Below are 15364 nucleotides of genomic sequence, written 5' to 3' on the forward strand. Positions count from 1 at the left end.
TTTGTATGTATGTATGTATGTCCGGGATTGGCATCCGCACCGTCGCAGCTACAGCCACAAAATTTTGCACAGTCACAGGTCAGGACCCCGAGAGCGTCATAGGCTATGTTGTGAGGCGAAATTTTAACCCCACACGTTCCAATTCACCAAACAATTTTGCCCCTATCTACATAATGGGGAAAAAGTGAAAGGAAAAGTGTTGGAGGCAAATTGACAGCTGCCAGATGTGAAAATGGGGGACTTAAAGAATGAGAGCGATGGCGCCAAAGAGTATATACCATACAGTTGCTAAGGTGGGGCCCCGACATGGGATACTCACCACACACGGGGATATGAACACACACACAAAATGCGCCACACACTACCACGTGCTTCAACACATATACCACCCTCAGCACACATTTCACCACACATACAACAACCTCGCCACATAAAAGTCGAAACACAAAAGTCGCCACTCAAAACTCGCCACGCTCTCCCAGAGCTGTTTAAAAGATGAAAAATGAGCTGTGATTGGTTGCTATCAGCAATAGTTTTCGTTGTAGACAGTTGTGGTAACTGAGGCCTATTATTCTTATTTCTATGGTGATATCGTCCTTCTGTAAAGCTGGAAATAACAAAATTTATTACCGTGCCAAGACAGACCACCCTCTGACACAGACTGCAGGGGGAGCCCAGTATCACACAGGATAGGATTAGATACACGGCTCAGCAGTCAGTATCACACAGGATAGGATTAGATACACAGCTCAGCAGTCAGTATCACACAGGAGAGGATTAGACACATGGCTCAGCAGGCAGTATCACACAGGATAGGATTAGATACAGAGCTCAGCAGTCAGTATGACACAGGATAGGATTAGATACACAGCTCAGCAGTCAGTATCACACAGGATAGGAATAGATACATGGCTCAGCAGTCAATATCACACAGGATAGGATTAGATACGCAGCTCAGCACACAATATCACACAGAATAGTATTAGATACATGTCTCAGCAGACAGTATCACACAGAATAGGATTAGATACACGGCTCAGCAGTCAGTATCACACAGGATAGGATTAGATACACAGCTCAGCAGTCAGTATCACAGGACAGGAATAGATACACGGCTCAGCAGTCAATATCACACAGGATAGGATTAGATACGCAGCTCAGCACACAATATCACACAGAATAGTATTAGATACATGGCTCAGCAGACAGTATCACACAGAATAGGATTAGATACACGGCTCAGCAGTCAGTATCACACAGGATAGGATTAGATGCACGGTTTTTATGTGCAATATAATCATTATAATTTGTTATAACTAACCACAGTTGGTTACTATGCCCAGGCAACGCCGGGCTCTTCAGCTAATCTAATATATAAAGCTCAATGTGTGTGTGTATGTTTGTATGTATGTGTGTATGTCCGGGATTGGCATATGCACCGTTGCAGATACAGCCACAAAATTTGGCACAGTCACACGTCTGGACCCCGAGAGCGTCATAGGCTATGTTGTGAGGTGAAATTTTATGTGTGCAAACTGTAAAGCGCTGCGGAATATGAGCCACCGTGCTGCCCACATCTGCACCGTCATAGCTACAGCCACAACATTTTGCACAGTCACACGTCTGAACCCCGAGAGCGTCATTGGCTATGTTGTGAGGCAAAATTTTAACCCCGTGCGTTCCAATTCACCAAACAATTTTGCCCCTATCTACATAATGGGGAAAAAGTGAAAGGAAAAGTGTTGGAGGCAAATTGACAGCTGCAAGATGTGAACAAGGGGGACTTAAAGAATGAGAGCGATGGCGCCAAAGAGTATATACCGTACAGTTGCTAAGGTGGGGCCCTGACATGGGATACTCACCACACACGGGGATATGAACACACATGCAAAATGCGCCACACACTACCACATGCTTCAACACATATACCACCCTCAGCACACATTTCACCACACATACAACAACCTCACCACATAAAAGTCCAAACACAAAAGTTGCCACTCAAAACTTGCCACACTTTGTAGACAGTTGTGGTAATTGAGGCCTATTATTCTTATCATTTCTATGGTGTTATCGTCCTTCTGTAAAGCTGGAAATAACAAAATTTATTACCGTGCTAATACAGACAACACTCTGACACAGACTGCAGGGGGAGCCCAGTATCACACAGGATAGGATTAGATACACGGCTCAGCAGTCAGTATCACACAGGATAGGATTAGACACATGGATCAGCAGTCAGTATCACACAGGATAGGATTAGATACACTGCTCAGCAGTCAGTATCACACAGGATAGGATTAGATACCCGGCTGAGCAGTCAGTAACACACGATAGGATTAGATACACAGCTCAGCAGAAAGTATCACACAGTAGAGGATTAGGTACTGTCACAGTCCAATTCTTGGATCTGTGTCAGATTCTGTTCCCTCAATAAAACCTTTATTTTCAGGCTTGTGGGGGCTTAATATGGGTTTTTGCCCCCGGTGGCCACAAGTGTCATTACATCTGATAGTTTATTTGTTTTACCTTTTGCCCCCCGTGGTCACTGGGGTTATTACATGTTTTTGGGCCCTGCTGATGTGACTGCACCTCCTTTGCTATATGAGGTCAGCTGGTCTATCAGCAGGTGTTGGTGATAGCATTTCCTTTGTGGATTCCAACCACAGTGAAGTGAGCAGCTTGCTCTGAGGTGTTGAGCCACTGCTGAAACCTGGTGAAGTTAGCAGCTGGCTCTGAGGTGTCTAGCCACTGCTGAAAGTCTGGTGCTAAACTCTGCTGCCTGGTGTTTGCAGCAGAGAAAGGGGAGCAGCTGACTCTGAGGTGTTGAGCCACTGCTCAAGATGGCGTAGGTAGCAGCTGGCTCTGAGGGTTCGAGCCACTGCTGAAAGCTGATCTGGTGCTGCACTCTGCTGCCTGGTGACTGCAGCAGAGATAGATAAGTGTTTCGTTGTATTCCCCGTTTTGTGTATTTTTCCTTGTGTGTATTAGTGCAGCGGTGGGACCAGTGTCTGCACCACCCAGTTCCCTAGCAAGGGGTAGGTGTAGGGCGAGTGAGGGTTCAGGTATCCTGGTCGGCGACAGGTGAGGAGCCTGTATAGGAAACGCTAGGAGGGCTTAGGGACACTGCCTCAGGGGAGTGCAGGAGGTCTCCACGTCCCTGTTCCCTATTGCAGGGCCCACCGTTGTAACTGTTTCCCCTTCCCCTTTGTCTTGTTGTTTCAGTTACCGGCCTGCGGGTTGTCACACAGGACAGGTACACGTGTTGGTTTTGTTGTTTCAGTTACTGGCCTGCGGGTCATGTCACACAGGACTGTACACGTGACAGATTCACAGCTCAACAGACATTATCACACAGGATAGGATTAGATACACAGCTCAGCAGAAAGTATCACACAGGAGAGGATTAGGTACACAGCTCAGCAGACATTATCACACAGGATAGGGTTAGATACACAGCTCAGAAACAGGATGTGCCAAAGGAGAGGACATTTTCATTCCAAGAATTCCACTTATTCCATCTGATTTGTTTTTTGATTTTAAACGCCCCCAGTTTCCAGTTCAACTGCTATTTGCAATGTTCATTAACAATGCTCAGGGGCAGTCCTTGAAAGTAGTAGGGATCAATTTAAGTAATAGGGATCGATTTGCAATCTTCATGCTTTTCTCATGGTCAACTTTGCATGATTTGTTCAAGAGTTGGAACTGCCAAAAATCTGTTCATCTTTGCACCAAAAGGAAAAACCAAACATGTTGTTTATCAAAAGGCTCTTGAATGAGTTGAAAATAAAATACTATCAATACTTGGGTAATCGTTTAGTTAATTTGTGTTGCAAATCTGTAGTGTTGAATATATGATGTGAAATGTTTTTATGTGCAATATAATCATTATAATTTGTTATAACTAACCACAGTTGGTTACTATGCCCAGGCAAAGCCGTGCTCTTCAGCTAGTAGTGTTTTAAATTCAAATATATCCTCTGCGGTGACTGTAAAATAATTGTATTTAATATTGACAGTATTGTGTTAAAAAGGTATTCCCATAATAATAATAATAATAATAATAAATCTTTATTTATATAGCGCCAACATATTCCGCAGCGCTTTACAGTTTAACAGTTTCAAAACACAAGTCATAAGTAACAACGTTAACAATACAATAATTAAAGCAAAATAAGACGACCCTGCTTGTGAGAGCTTACAATCTACAATGAGGTGGGGGAGATACAAAGTACAGGTGTGTATTTACAATGGTGTATTTACAATGATGGTCTAGTCATCTTGAGGGAGTGAGGGATAGATTGAGATAGTGAATGGGCTACACACGCACATTTACACATAAAATTACTGATTAGTGAACGTGATAGGCCGCTCTGAACAAATGTGTTTTGAGGGAGCGCCTAAAGCTGTGTAAATTGTGGATGGTCCTAATTTCTTGGGGTAGGGCATTCCAGAGGATTGGCGCAGCACGGAAGAAATCTTGGAGTCGGGAGTGGGAGGTGCGGATTAGTGCAGAGGTTAGTCGAAAGCTGTTTGCAGAGCGCAGCGGTCGGTTAGGCCGATAGACAGAAATGAGGGAGGAGATGTAGGGGAGTGCTGCACTGTGGAGTGCTTTGTGGGTGAGAACAAGTACTTTGAATTAGATCCTATAATGAATGGGCAGCCAGTGTAACGATTGGCAAAGAGCGGACGCGTCCGAGTACCGATTAGCCAGATGGAGAACCCTGGCCGCTATATTAAGTATGGACTGGAGAGGGGAAAGTCGAGTAACAGGGAGGCCAATTAATAGAGCATTGCAGTAGTCCAGGCGGGAGTGGATCAATGCGACAGTGAGGGTTTTTGTTGTTTCCATGGTGAGAAAAGGGCGGATTCTAGAGATGTTCTTTAGGTGTAAGCTGCAAGAGTGGGCAAGAGATTGTATATGGAATGTGAAGGAGAGATTGGTGTCAAACATAATACCCAGACGGCGCGCCTGCTGCCGGGGTGTTATTATGGTGCCACCCATGGAGAGGGAAATGTCAGATTTAGGGAGGTTAGTAGATGGTGGGAGCAGAAGAAGTTCAGTTTTTGAGAGGTTAAGTTTCAGATAGAGAGCGGACATGATGTTGGAGACTGCGGACAGACAGTCACTGGCATTCTGTAGTACCGCAGGGGTAAGGTCGTGTATAGTTGTGTGTCATCAGCATAAAGATGGTACTGAAAGCCAAATCTGCTGATGGTCTGTCCAACTGGGGCCGTGTAGAGAGAGAAGAGAAGGAGGCCCTGAGGTTCCCCTGACAGCGAGACGAAGAGGAGATGAAGTGGAGCCAGCGAACAAAACACTGAAGGAGCGGTCAGAAAGGTAGGAAGAGAACCAGGAGACAGTAGTGTCCTTAATGCCTAGTGACTGGAGGCTAGAGAGGAGGAGACAGTGGTCAACAGTGTCGAAAGCTGCAGAAAGGTCGAGAAGAATGAGTAGAGAGTGGTCACCGTTACATTTTGCTGTCAGAAGGTCGTTGGTCACTTTGATGAGTGCAGTTTCAGTCCAATGTAGGGGGCGGAAGCCGGACTATGAAGGGTCTAGGAGAGAATGAGAGGAGAGGTAACGGGTAAGGTGGGAGTAGACTAGGCGCTCCAAAAATTTAGAGATAAAGGGGAGATTGGAGACTGGTCTGTAGTTATTTGTGCTGAATGGGTCGAGAGTGTGTTTCTTTAGTAATGGAGTAATGATAGAGTGTTTGAAGGAGGATGGGAAAATGCCCGAGGAGAGGGAGAGATTAAAGATAGTAATTAGGTGAGTCGTGACGACTGGAGAGAGAGACTGGAGGGAATGGGGTCAGTAGTGCATGTAGTCGGACAAGAAGAAGAGAGGAGTCTGGAGATTTCTTCTTCTGTGATGGGATCAAATGTGGAAACTGAGCCAGGGGAAATGTAGGGAGGGATAGGAGTCACAGCAGTTGGTAGTTGGGAGCCGATTTCCTGACGGATGTTATCTATTTTCTCTATAAAGTGGGAGGCCAGGTCATCCGCACAAATGTCTGTGACAGAGGCTTGTGCTTTTGGCCTGAGGAGGGAGTGAAAGGTGTCAAAAAGTTTCTTGGGGTTGTTGGCTAGTGAGGAGATCAGGGTGGTGAAGTAGGTCTGTTTGGCGAGGTGAAGGGCAGAGTTATAGGTTCTGAACATAAATTTGAAGTGGATGAAGTCTTCTGGTGTGCGGGTTTTTCTCCATCGGCGTTCAGCACTTCTAGAGCAACGCTGGAGAAGTCGAGTTTGCGATGTGAGCCAGGGCTGTTTTACTCTGTGTTTGGAGGTTCTGAGGGTGAGGGGCGCTACTTGGTCAAGGGTGCTTCTAAGAGTGTCGTTGTAGTGATGTACAGCCAGATCAGGACAGGAAAAAGAGGAGATGGGGGACAGTGATGAGTGTAGGGAGTCTGAAAGTGTCTGAGGGTTAATGGCTTGGAGATTTCTGAATGTGTGGTAGGTAGGAGTGTGCTGGGGTGGGCGAGGATTTGTGAGCGTGAAGGAGAGAATGTTTTGGTCAGAGAGGGGAAGCGGTGAGTTATTTAGGTAGGTGATTGAGCAGAGCTGGACAAAGACCAGGTCAAGGGTGTTACCGTCTGTGTGTCGCAGAGGTTGAGAGCTGTGAGAGGCCAAGAGAAGTGGTTAGTGTTAGAAGCTGGGATGCAGCTGTGAAAGTGGGGCTGTTAATGGGGATGTTGAAGTCTCCCAAGATAAGGGTTGGTAGTCCTGAGGACATTAAGTGCGGCAGCCAGGCTGAGAAGTGGTCAAGGAAGTGGGTGGGTGCCGGTAAATGGGGACGAAAGAGCATAATGGTGTGGACCTCAAAAGAAGGGAATGAGAGTGATGGAACTGGGGGGATGACCTGGAAAGTGCATTGTGGGGACAGGAGTATGCCGACTCCACCACCAGGTCTGTTTGTGGGTCTCGGGGAATGGGTGAATTGTAAGCCACCATGGGAAATGGCAGCAGGGGAGACAGTGTCAGAGTCCTGAATCCAGGTTTCAGTGAAGGCCAACAGATTCAGAGAGTTGTTCAGAAAATAATTGTGCAGGAAAGGAAGTTTGTTACATACAGACCATGGATTCCAGAGGGCACAATTAAATGAAGGAGATGAGGGAGCGCAAGTTATGTTAATAAGATTATTATGGTTTTGATATGGGGTAGGGTAGGGGTTGAGGTTGGGGGATGGTGGACCCGGGGTTGGGGGAGATGTCCCCTGAAATCAGAAGGAGTAGGAACATAAAAAGCAAGTAGTTCTTTGAAAAGTAAATCTTTTTTTGGGCAATGTGTTTGGGCAAGATGGACTGAGATTTTTCAGGAAGGTGAGAAGTGCATGGGAGCTGTACATGGGAGAGGGAAGTATAGAGGGGCTGATGTGTATGAGTCGTGATGGTGGGGGGATGGGGTGGTGAATGTGGATGGCAAGGGAGCACAGGAGGATAGAAATAAAGTACATGGTTAAAAGGGAGAGCAAAGTGTGATTTACCTGGCTCCTGTCCTGACTAAAGCCCCCGTCACACACAGCGATCTCGCTAGCGAGATCGCTTCTGAGTCACAAGTTTTGTGACGCAACAGCGATCTCACCAGCGAGATTGCTGTGTGTGACACTTATCAGCGACCGGCGCCCCTGCTGGGTATCGCTGATCGTGCTCGAATGGCCTGGTCATTTTTTTGATCGTTGGTCTCCCGCTGGCCAGCACACATCGCTACGTGTGGCAGGCGGGAGACCAGCGATCAGCGAGCTGGAGCTGGTAACCAAGGTAAACAGCGGGTTTCTAAGCGCCGCGCGGCGCTTAGAAACCCGATGTTTACCTTGGTTATCAGCCCCCTGCACCAGCGAGCTGGTATCTTAACGTACACTGCGGGTAACTAAGCGACGTGCGTCGCTTGTTACCCGCGTGTCGCTGTCCTGATCGCTGCTGTGATCTGCCTGTTTGGCGGCTCACCAGGGATCATGTAGCGACACACCAGCGATCCTGACAAGTTCATATCGTTGTCGGGATCGCTGGTGAGTCACTATGTGTGACGGGGCCCTAACTGTCATGGAGTAACTGTCTTTTGCTGGATGCTTAGCTAATGCGATGCTTTGCTTAATGCGTGCGACCCCTCACTTGCGTGTTCCCCTTAGGATTAGTCTTAATTTATACACCCCAATACAGGGCCAGGAGAGAGGGATTGTGGGAGCTGCTTAGTTACAAATTAGCAACAGCTGCTCCACACTTCCTGGTGTGCAAAACACGATCAAAGACGCAGTCCTGATACCATCTCTATGCTATAGCACCTCTACTGAGATAACATCTACAGAGTGCCCCCCCCATGGATATACAACAGTAAGTACTGAGAACAATGTAACAGATGAATTATAGTAAAGAAATTGAATGACATGGTTACCATTCACACTGCTTGCTAATATTGAAGAGAGTGAAATATATGCAGGCTGGTGCAGATCAGAAGTTGAATGACATGGTTACCATTCACACTGCTTGCTAACATTGAATGGCGTGAAATACATGCATCTCCATGATCCAATCCCAATATGAAGTAGGTGTAAAAATAATAATATTAGCAAATACCTCCAATTAGAAATGTAGTATAGTTCGTCTGATTCGCTATGTCACTTATCCCATGTGCAGGGCATTTCAGTAGCTTAGGTATCCATGATTACGACCTCTCATATAGTGACATTTACTTGGTTAGTTAACTGTTAGTGGTTGTAACCTTGGATACCTTAGCTACTCCAAGCCCTGCACATGGGGTAAGCGACATAGCGTATAAGAACTATATTACATTTGTAATTGGAGGTATTTGCTAATATTATTATTATTACACCTACTACATATTGGGATAGGATCTTGGAGATAAGACTACCCCTTTAACCTCATATTCTTTCTATTTTAGAGCTTGATCTGCAGAAAGCACTAAATCTTCAGAGCCTGACGGTCAAAGAAGGTCAACTGATGGTCTATAAAACTAAATGTAAAGGATACCTGCTCTCATCGTCTTTCAAAAAACTCTTCCTCTCATTAACTGTTGACGCATTAAGTTTTGCAAAAACTCAATTTTCCAAGGTTAGAAAATTTAGTGGATTTTATTCTGTTTTTCTTAATCCTAAATAAATGGCCCTATATATGTTGTTTATGAGATGAGCCTACAGCAAATCTAGAATTAAAATGCCCAGTGTTAAAGAGAATCTGTCACCCCTTTTTTGAGATATCATATAATGATATCATTCAATTGTGTGTCACGTAAGGATTCTCTTAGTACTTTTGCTTCCCCCTGACCCCGCACCTTTCATGCATAAATAAATTTTTTATATCGGTTCAGATGTATGTAAACTGCCACGGTCCGGTCCGTTGGGCGGGGCTTATTCACCTGCTTCCCCCTCCCTGTCTTGCTCTACACAAGAAGAAATGCGTAGAGCAAGACAGGGAGGGAGCCGTTGAATAAGCCCCGCCCAGCGGACCGGACCGTGGCAGTTTACATACATCTGAACCGTTATAAAAAAAGGTATTTATGCATGAAAGGTGCGGGGTCAGGGGGAAGCAAAAGTACTAAGAGAATCCTTATGTGACACACAATTGAATGACATCATTATATGATATCTCAAAAAAGGGGTGACAGATTCCCTTTAAAGGATCTGTTCAAATTAGTCAAATTTTGACCCCATCTTTTGAGATGCTTGGAACCAGATTCTAAATTGACATACTGTTTCCCATATATAAAATTCTATAAGGAAGTTCATATATTAATGCTCAGATCACCACAGGTCCAACTCCAAGGTTCCCAGTTAGTTTAACCAGGGAAAGTCACCATTGAATACTTATTTCTCCGCAGCAACCACTACCAGGCAAATGTAGTACGGTACTACATGTAAATGGCCGTTTAGCTAATATTTAGAACAAATGCCTGTTAGCAGCTCTCCACTCTAGCTCATAGAGGTGGTCCTAAGCTGAAGTCCATGTGCTTAAATAGGGGATCAGGCAATGTTTAATGTATGTTATTTCTTTCTGTCTTGGAGCAGAAAAGTTCATTTATACCCCTATCAAGTGTCCGAGCCCTGGAAAAAGTGGAAGAGAAAAGCTTTGGAAATTCAAATGTAATGCAAATTATTTACACAGATGAGAATGGCGGCCTGGAAGCATTATATTTGCAGTGTAAGGTACTGATAATATTATCAATATAGAACAATAACATTTCATTTTGCCTCACTATTAACAATGGGGGGTAGAACAGAGGATTTGTTATTTTTAAAGGCTTTATTTTCTATTTTTTTAACTATAAAGAAAATATTAACAATAGCCACCATTAGAATCAATAAGAAACAACCAATGTCTACTGAAGCCAGTTCAATGTCTGACTTTAGATCAGTATAAATATTATGCAGTTGCCTAGAAAGAATCAACAACCAAAGAACCATGTCCAGATACTCAATACATACAATCTGTGATAGATGACACCGGAGAGATCCCTCCGCTGCCACCACATGTGAAGAACCCGCACCTCGCCACCCCGCCTGATGTCACTATTACATCAGCAAGATCACATGGTGTGGTCTCCTCACTTGCACAAACATGACTTTCCGCACCCCCTGGAGGCACGTAAGGTCAGCTTGGCACAGTTTTACACACACGCCCTGATCACGTGTCCAGGGAGGAACGGGGAGTGAGAGGATGTGGGCCAGGCAATCATTAACGTGGCTTCACACTCGCTCACAACCCTGACAGACATGAGAGGCCTTTTTCACTACCACCAGAGAAATAGAGCCCTGGCAGCGCGGTAGGACTTCCACAAGTTCCTTGTTAGATATTAGCCCAGTCCATTAACGGAATAATATCGGGCCAGAAACCTGCCCCGGTAGCATGGAAAGTTAAGCTGAGAAACGGAGGTTTGGATTCGTAGAAAAAAGAGCAGCCTAAGGTTAAATTATATATTTAATCGCATTAAGTGTACACTAGACAATACATTCTATACACGATGGTTACACATATACGACATATGGACAGATATGCAAATAGAGATACTTGCAGGACAAAAGATATAAGCAGAATGTATGTCAATTACCAGTAGATGAAAGGCCTGGCTTGCGGGGGAGGTGCTACCACATGAGAGGCTTGTGGTCCCCTCTGTTACTAGACTTCTCCCCACAAGATATGTCTTTGAAATCTCCCCAGAGAAAAAGCAGTAGGCCATGCTTTACGCGAGCATTTAACCCCTTTGGGTCACTCTCCTCCTGCCCTCTGGGCTGAATTTACATTCCCTCCGCTTGTCTCTGGCAGCTAAAAACTCCAAAACCTAAGATGAGTCAATCTACTAAAATGCTTGTGCATGTCCACCATCATCTCCCGCCTCAACTACTGCAACATCCTTTTCTGTGGCCTCCCTGCTAACACCCTCGCACTTCTCCAGTCCATCCTTAACTCTGCTGCCCGACTAATCTCTCTCCTCGCTACTCCTCCGCTTCTCCCCTCTTCAAATCTCTTCACTGGCTCCCATTCCCTCAGCGTATCCAGTTCAAATTACTAATACTGACCTACAAAGCCATCTATAACCTGTCTCCTCCTTAAGTCTCTGAACTAATCTCCCGATATCTTCCCTCACGTAATCTCCGGTCCTTCCAAGACCTCCTTCTCTCCTCTCTCTTATTCGCTCCTCACCCAACTGCCTCCACGATTTCTCCCGAATATCACCCATCCTCTGGAATTCTCTGCCCCAGCACGTCCGACTATCAACCACATTCGGATTCTTCAGACGGAACCTGAAAACCCACCTCTTCAGGAAAGCTTACAGCCTGCAATGACCCCGCTGCCTCCTCACCACTACCGGAGCTCCCGCCTCAACCAACATCAGAGCTGCTGCCACCCCCCAACCTACTGTCTCCTTCCCCACCATCCTGTCCTGTAGAATGTAAACCGATAGGGCAGGGTACCCCTCTGTATCAGTATGTCATTGTTAGTTTGTTTACTGTAAGTGATATCTGTAATTTGTATGTAACCCCTTCTCATGTGCAGCACCATGGAATTAATGGTACTATATAAATAAATAATAATAATAATTCCTTAATAGATGGCCCTAGGGAGGCAGTTTTGGTGCCATCGGATCCGGCCGGGCCCCTGCTACGCGTTAAGACCAAACACAGCATTGCTATCTGGTGTCTATTTGCTGTTTTATATAGCTTTATACCCCGGGTGCTAGAAAAGGTCAAAACCCAGCTGGGCATTCGCTGTGTTCTGAAGATCTCGGAAATATACACGATGTATGGCTAAAACGTATAGTATCTCCATAACTCCTTATGCCAGTGGAGCATACAGGGGACTTCTGTGGAATTTCCATGCCATTATAATAAGCTTTCCAACACAGAAAAACAGAAATCTAAAAAAGAGTCTCGTGTTAGACCCATTAATAGGCTCATCTATAATACTCAGCAGGCAGACTTTAGTATACAACATCCTAGAGAATTTAAAGTGTTCATGAAGAAACAGATGTAGCTCAGATCATAATGGAAGAATTTTTGGACAGGACCAAATTGAGTGCAGAAAGGAGCCAACCACTGCTTGAAAATGAAAGCACTATCCCAATCTTCCTCAAAGAGAACCTGTCATCAGGATCAGCCATTATAAACTAAAGGTATGTGCATAAAAGCATGGGTAATAGGTTAACACTTATGCACCAAAACTTCTACAGGTGATTAGAGAATAACCAGGCTGCTGATTTCTACAGTTAAGGTGCATAATTACAGTAAATCAGAAGCACGGTGCCTTTATGCACATACCTTTAGTTTATAATGCCTGATTCTGTCGACAGGTTCTCTTTAACATTTCCAGAGTACAACAAACTCTGGTTAGAAATTTTGTCTGGATCAAACAGTCACTAGCACTCACCACTGAGGACTATATGTATCTTCCCTCTTTCCCCATTCCTCCACAGTAGAGTCTGGTATATCCGCCACCCATTTCTGATAAGTCTTATCATAAAGCCTGACAACAGATGACTGGAGAAGAGTGTATGCTTGTGGTAGCGGTTTAGGTAAATCACAGATCCCCAAGAGCCCTTCCAATTTAGAAAAACTCAGGGACACTGACACTTCCCGATACTGTGCACGCACACACTTCATGATGAGGTTGTATGTATAGGGACTTAGTAGTATCAAGAACCCTATATCTAGCTTGGAAATCCTCAAATGTAAGCAATTCAGAAGTATGAGAAAATATGAAAGGTGAATTTGATACCACACCTCACCCAGAGGACCACATCAGGCAGAGAATATAAATATGGAACGTGAGGATCAAACCAGAGTGGCACCCAAGGTGAAACTAGTGGCGTATCTGAGCCCCTCAATATATTCTGTGCTATTGCCCATACTCTAGCAACTGTTTTATGAGAGATTGTTGCTCATGATGCCACATTACATCTGTAGGTTAGGTTGGTTTAACGCCGGATTTATAATAATTACAATGGATGTCCATACACAGGCTCTTTGGTTATTTGCACATTCAACTTTGATGTGGTGTGTGATCATAGAACAACTGAAAATAGCTCTGAAAGAGACAGATTACAGAGTTACAAACTCTTTAAAAGAAGCTCACTGTTCTGCAGACAGCTATAGAATAGATGATAGCTAAACAAAAGTTATTGAAGGCATACAGCGTAAAATTGATAACAAGTCCCAATTGTAAAAATGGTTATTAGTCCCATATACAGTACATGCATTTCAGTAAAAAAAAAAAAAAGTCTCCAAAAAGAGAACTCTTTTAACTATTCCAAGAAAAAGAGTAACATATTTCAGTAATTTTAAACTTTATATGGTGCAATGATAATTACTGAAACTGGAACGGTAATAGATAAAGGGAATGTGTTACCACATTTGACCTTTCTAAACTATTAATATGTTCATACAGGTTATAGAATGCTGAAAACAGTCCTCACTATATGCCTCATATCAGATGCCTTGTTGTTGATAAATTATCTTTTATCACTTTATGTAAATGACCTCTTCCAGGCTATGGGGAGGATGGTGCCTGGAGATAACTCTGCCCAGAGATTATTTTACATGAAGGGGGAGTTACCAGTGTGATATGTAATGGTTACCAGTAGAGATGAGCGACTTTGACTTCTTTTGGGTCGAGTCGGGTTTCATGAAACCCGACTTTCTCAAAAGTCTAGTCGAATGAAATCAGCCGACTATCGGGAAAAGTCGAAGGTCCGACTGAAACACGAAACCCAATGCAAGTCAATGGGGAAGCAAAGTCGGCAGGGAGTGGAGTACAGTAAACACACCTACATGCCGGACCGCTTTTTTAAAGTGCGCGAAAACTCTCTCTCTCCGCTGCACATGTCATCTCGTTGCCCACAGTGTACGTCCTTGCTCAGTGGCTGAAAAAAGTCATGTGCAAGTATTCTGGGAACTCCGACTTTGGCGCTTGTTTTGCTGACCGCATGGCCGACTTCACGCTGTGGTCGGGTTTCAGTCGGCGAAACCCGACTTTGCCATAAGTCGGCGACTTATGAATCTGACCGACCTGTTTCGCTCAACTCTAGCTACCAGTGTTACCAGTGTGATGTGTAATGGTTACCAGTGTGATGTGTAATGGCCTGATCTCACTGCAGAGCTGTGTGTGATTATAACTGACGCATCTGCAGCTTCCTCTCAGCTTCCATCTCACCGGCAGACAGGGCTGCAATATTGTTGCAATACAGTAGAGCAGAGAGAGGAGCAAAAAATGTGTTCTCCCGTTCTGTGTTAGTTACTTGTCTCACACTGGTAACTCCCCCTTTTATTTAAAATAAGCTCTGGAGGCAGAGTTATCTTCTAGGCAGTGTCCACCCCTTTGATTGGAAGAAGTCATTTACATATAAGAAAAATGTGGAATTCTCTGGAATAAGACATCAGATCACGGATATCAAGGGATTATTTTATTTAGCTTCCTATAACCTGCCCATATAGACGGCTTATGGGGTTGATCCTAGTGACAGATTCCCTTTAATGACCAAAATAGTTAAGGTCCATTTCAGTAGATGATATTGCGACGATCAACAACTGCCGATCAATAATTATTTACAGATTGACAGTCATTTAATAGCCTGTTTATTCATGCAGACCACGATTCAGATGTGCACTGAACACATAGGACAAGACAAACAATACAAAAAATCTCATTACATTTCTTTTTAGACAGTATAAGACAAAGTAATTAAACAATACAGTTGATAATTCACCCTACATCCTACCTAGCCGCAGAGGTTAGCACCCTATGAAAGCGCAAATGGCGCTGCCGCTCACCAACAGCTGTCCCTAGTATGCCCTATGGAGATCTGATATGGTATATTCAATATCTCATATATGTATACACAATATAATACACAGGGA

At 44.4% G+C, this 15364-nt stretch overlaps 1 protein-coding gene across 3 annotated transcripts in view; it reads left to right on the forward strand.

The window, feature by feature from the left end:
• The window catches only part of LOC141088097 (ras GTPase-activating protein 4-like), a 255740-nt gene that overhangs the window by 200509 nt on the left and 39867 nt on the right, over positions 1-15364 (forward strand). For all 3 annotated transcript variants that reach the window (XM_073574034.1, XM_073574043.1, XM_073574053.1), the window contains exons 16-17: positions 8899-9068; positions 10022-10159. In XM_073574034.1, coding sequence (XP_073430135.1) covers positions 8899-9068; positions 10022-10159 — 308 coding nt within the window. The remainder of the gene's footprint in view (positions 1-8898; positions 9069-10021; positions 10160-15364) is intronic.

This window comes from Dendrobates tinctorius, unplaced genomic scaffold, assembly GCF_039654945.1.
Source record: "Dendrobates tinctorius isolate UK_male_01 unplaced genomic scaffold, ASM3965494v1 ptg000007l, whole genome shotgun sequence".
Classification (NCBI taxonomy): Eukaryota; Metazoa; Chordata; class Amphibia; order Anura; family Dendrobatidae; genus Dendrobates; species Dendrobates tinctorius.